The sequence below is a fragment of the Acyrthosiphon pisum genome, chromosome A3 (assembly GCF_005508785.2).
Source record: "Acyrthosiphon pisum isolate AL4f chromosome A3, pea_aphid_22Mar2018_4r6ur, whole genome shotgun sequence".
Taxonomy (NCBI): domain Eukaryota; kingdom Metazoa; phylum Arthropoda; class Insecta; order Hemiptera; family Aphididae; genus Acyrthosiphon; species Acyrthosiphon pisum.
Genome location: NC_042496.1, coordinates 10,829,532 through 10,833,832, shown reverse-complemented (window position 1 = coordinate 10,833,832; position 4,301 = coordinate 10,829,532). Strand labels below are relative to the sequence as shown.

General features: G+C 24.5%; 1 protein-coding gene across 2 annotated transcripts in view; it reads left to right on the top strand.

Annotated features, from left to right (window-relative positions):
- The window catches only part of LOC100569254 (juvenile hormone acid O-methyltransferase), a 9,417-nt gene that overhangs the window by 2,385 nt on the left and 2,731 nt on the right, over positions 1-4,301 (top strand). The window contains exons 1-3 of one of the 2 annotated variants that reach the window (XM_003244251.4): positions 1,633-3,293; positions 3,363-3,662; positions 3,950-4,085. In XM_003244251.4, coding sequence (XP_003244299.1) covers positions 3,105-3,293; positions 3,363-3,662; positions 3,950-4,085 — 625 coding nt within the window. In that variant the 5' untranslated portion in view covers positions 1,633-3,104. Of the gene's footprint in view, positions 1-1,632; positions 3,294-3,362; positions 3,663-3,949; positions 4,086-4,301 lie in introns of those variants that run through there. The other variant, XM_016804125.2, reaches the window with a different exon arrangement.

Here is a 4,301-nt window from a genome sequence, read left to right as displayed (position 1 = left end):
AAATACTATGTCACGCGTGTGTTAGACGAAAACAGAAAATCACGGTATCGAATCCCCTCAAGAGCTAATAGTTATTTAGCTATACCAGCATGATTAATAAATTTTTATTCTTAAACTGTATGGTAATATTATTCTGTTGTTGTTTTTGTTTATTCTTATTAGATATTTATATAATATCATTATTTTACTATATATTAGTCGTAGTGTAATTTTAACCACAATGTACCACTGAGACTCGGCCTGTTTTATTTAATTATTTGAATAAACATTATTATTATTAAATTAATTAATTGTTGATGAAATCCAACATTAATATGGTCAATTAAATATTATTAAAATCACTAATGATTATAATCTTAGTTATTAATGAACATTTAATGAATATATGAATTAATATTCGTCACTACCAATGAGGTGATTTTATATATATTTTAAGTATTTCATTATTCAACTTAATGTTATAAAAATAGATATTATTAAAAAGTAATTCAAAAATATTATTAAAATCGCTAATGATTATAATCTAAGTTAGCAATGAATAATTAATGAATAAATTGAATAGTATTCGTCACTACCGATGAGGTGATTTAATAAATAATAAGTAGTAGGTACATTCAACAACTTATTGTAGAAAACATGGTATTATTAAAATATTTAATATGTCAATCAAATATTATTAAAATCACTAATGATTATAATCTTAGTTATCAATGAACATGTAATGAATATATGAATTAATATTCGTCACTACCAATGAAGTGATTATATGTATTTTAAGTATTTCATTATTCAACTTAATGTTATAAAAATAGATATTATTATAAAGTAATTCAAAAATATTATTAAAATCGCTAATGATTATAATCTAAGTTAGTAATGAATAATTAATGAATAAATTGAATAGTATTCGTCACTACCGATGAGGTGATTTAATAAATAATAAGTAGTACATTCAACAACTTATTGTAGAAAACATGGTATTATTAAAATATTTAATATGGTCAATCAAATATTATCAAAATCACTAATGATTATAATCTTAGTTATCAATGAACATGTAATTAATATATGAATTAATATTCGTCACTACCAATGAAGTGATTTTATATATTTTAAGTATTTCATTATTCAACTTAGGGTGTTCTTACAATGTCCGGTAAAATATTGGTTAACGCTAACCGATTGATAACAGATTTTATTACTACAAAATTTGGCCGATTAAGTGTCGATTAACTTTAACCCGACATTGTAAGAACGGCCCTTAATGTTATAAAAACATATATTATTTAAAAAGTAATTCAAAAATATTATTAAAATCGCTAATGATTATAATCTAAGTTAGCAATGAATAATTAATGAATAAATTGAATAGTATTCGTCACTACCGATGAGGTGATTTAATAAATAACAAGTAGTACATTCAACAACTTACTGTAGAAAACATGGTATTATTAAAATATTTAATATGTCAATCAAATATTATTAAAATCACTAATGATTATAATCTTAGTTACCAATGAACATGCAATGAATATATGAATTAATATTCGTCACTACCGATGAGGTGTTTTTATATATTTTAAGTATTTTATTATTCAACTTAATGTAATAAAAACAGATATTTAAAAAATAATTTATTAAATATTATTAAATCACCAATGATTATAATTTAAGTTAGCAATGAATAAGTAATGAATACATGTAATAGAATTCGTCACTACCGATGAGGTGATTTAATAAATTATAAGTAGTACCTACATTGATCAACTTAATGTAGAAAACCCAATATTTTTAATTAAATATTTAATTAATTATTACAAAAATCACTAATGATTATACCCTATTCTAAACAAAACACCCACTTTTACCTAACAAATACTGTTTTTCCAGTGGCTGCCATGGTGTTTCTTATTTAGAATAGAATATATTATCTTTTTTTTTTTATAAATTCCCTGGGGCTTTATTATTTAAACGGCCCAAAAGTATTTATAAATAACAATCGTATATGTTTTACATACTAGATATAAATTATATATACTTTACTCATTGATGGAGTCACTTTCAATAAAGTGGCTCTTGTCTTAATCTAAAATCTTAAACTAAGTCAAGTTGTATGTTGATGTTCTTGGAGTTATTTAATAATTGGATGGGCAATGGATTGACATGGTAACTAGTCTTGTCTCGTGTTTGCGAGCAAACCTTTGGATTTCGTCTGTTATTGTAGACTGCAACATATAACGGTGAGTCTTAGTTATCAATGAATAAATAATGAAAATATCAAAAACTATCCGTCACTACTGATAAGGTTAGATTTTATATATTGGTTCCTCTGGCTTATTTCAACTACTGCATTTTTTAAATGAAAATGTATATATTTGTATTATATTTTGATGCTCTTAATATTCATGGTTAAAAGCACACAAAAAATCTATTTAAATTGTGGTACCTTACTAAATTTTATTCTTGATTAATTAATTTCTTGATAGTCAAGATAATATGGATTATTATAACAGGTAGTTTTGGATATATTTGGGTAACCTCAGATAACCCAGAAGTACCCTAATAAAAGCTATTAATTCTTATAGTAGTTTAAGTCAACTAAATAAATGTAAAAATATATTAAATAATATTCATAGATAATAATAAGTAGTTTGTATATGCTAAGGAGGGTACATTTATAATTATGTTAATATTTACATTTCTATAGCATAACATTAAAATAAAAATATGTATAGGGCTGAGAAAATTAGGTACCTACATGTCATAATACTCACTAAGGTAGGTTGGTTTACAAATAATACTTTGAACAATACTAGGTAATTTACATACTAAAGAATCTACTTGGATCAGATAACTAACACATAATTTATGAAAAGGCTTTCTATAACAAATTTAAATCAGATTATATAAATATAAATGGGTGGAAGATTTTTATGTATAAATTTAATCATATTGCTTTACAATAATGTGTTTGTTATGGAAATTACATGATTAAGAAGGTCTGTTAGGTATTATAGGTATTTTAGGTCTTGAACCCTAATGTGCTCATCACTCAACCAAGTATAAAAGAGTATGTTTTGTGAGAAAATATTTAGTTTGTTGAAATGCATTGCCCAGAGCAGTATATCAAAGATAATGGTATGCAACGGAGGGATGCCAGAGATATCTCAAATATATATATAGAAAAAATGGTATGGAAATCTAATGAAACAGTTTTAGACTTAGGATGTGGACCAGGTGATGTTACTTCAGATATTCTTTATCCTTTTTTAAAGAATAAAATCAATCAGTTGGTTAGTTTAAGTTGGTTAAAATATTATTTTTTACAAGTACTATGTATTTATATAAATTGTTTATTTTAGGTTGGAGTTGATAAATCAATAGAGATGATAGAATTTGCAAAAAAAACCTATGGATGCTCCAAGATGGATTTCAAAGTTTTGGATATAGAAAATGCCCATGACTGCTCTTTTTATTCGCACAGATTTAACAAAATATTTTCATTTTTCTGCTTTCACTGGGTTCATAATAAAGTTGATTCCTTGCTGAATATGCACTTAATGTTGAAAAGTGGTGGAGAAATTCTGGTTAATTTCATGTTAATTAATCCATTAGTTGAGTTGTATAAATGTATGGATACAGAATGGCAAATATATATTAAAGTGAGTATATTTATGTTATTTTTTTCGTGTAGTTTTTATTTCTATTAATAAAAATACATTTCATTTTATAAATTTATATAAGGATAGAGTCTCTTGATTCTATTAAAATTAGTTACTATTTACAGTATTAATACAACAATTTAATACAAATTGTTTTTGTTTTGTTATTACTTTTTAAATGTATATGATGATTAAAATGATACCTTTAAAAATGCAATTTTACAATATCATAATTATTTTATATTTTCATTATTTGTTATAATAAACTTACAACTCATTATATATAGGATATAAAGCAGATGTCACAAAATGTGTATTCACCAGATGAAATAAAAGACATTTTCACCAAGGCTGGATTTCGAATTATTCATTTAGAATCAAGTGTTAAAAAATATACATTTCCAGACTTCTCATCACTTTTAAGTAATTATAATAATTTTTTTTTCTGGATAAAAAGCTTTCACAAAAATTGTTTTTTGTTATTTGCATTTGCTTACACTTAAGAGGACAACACACCTGCATGTGTGGTCTCCGTCTCACAAGTGCGTAACATGTCAAATTTTATACTTAGCAAAACACGTGTACCTCCGTTAGTTTAAAAATTAGATTGAATTGGCCTATTATCAAATTTAGAAGTAA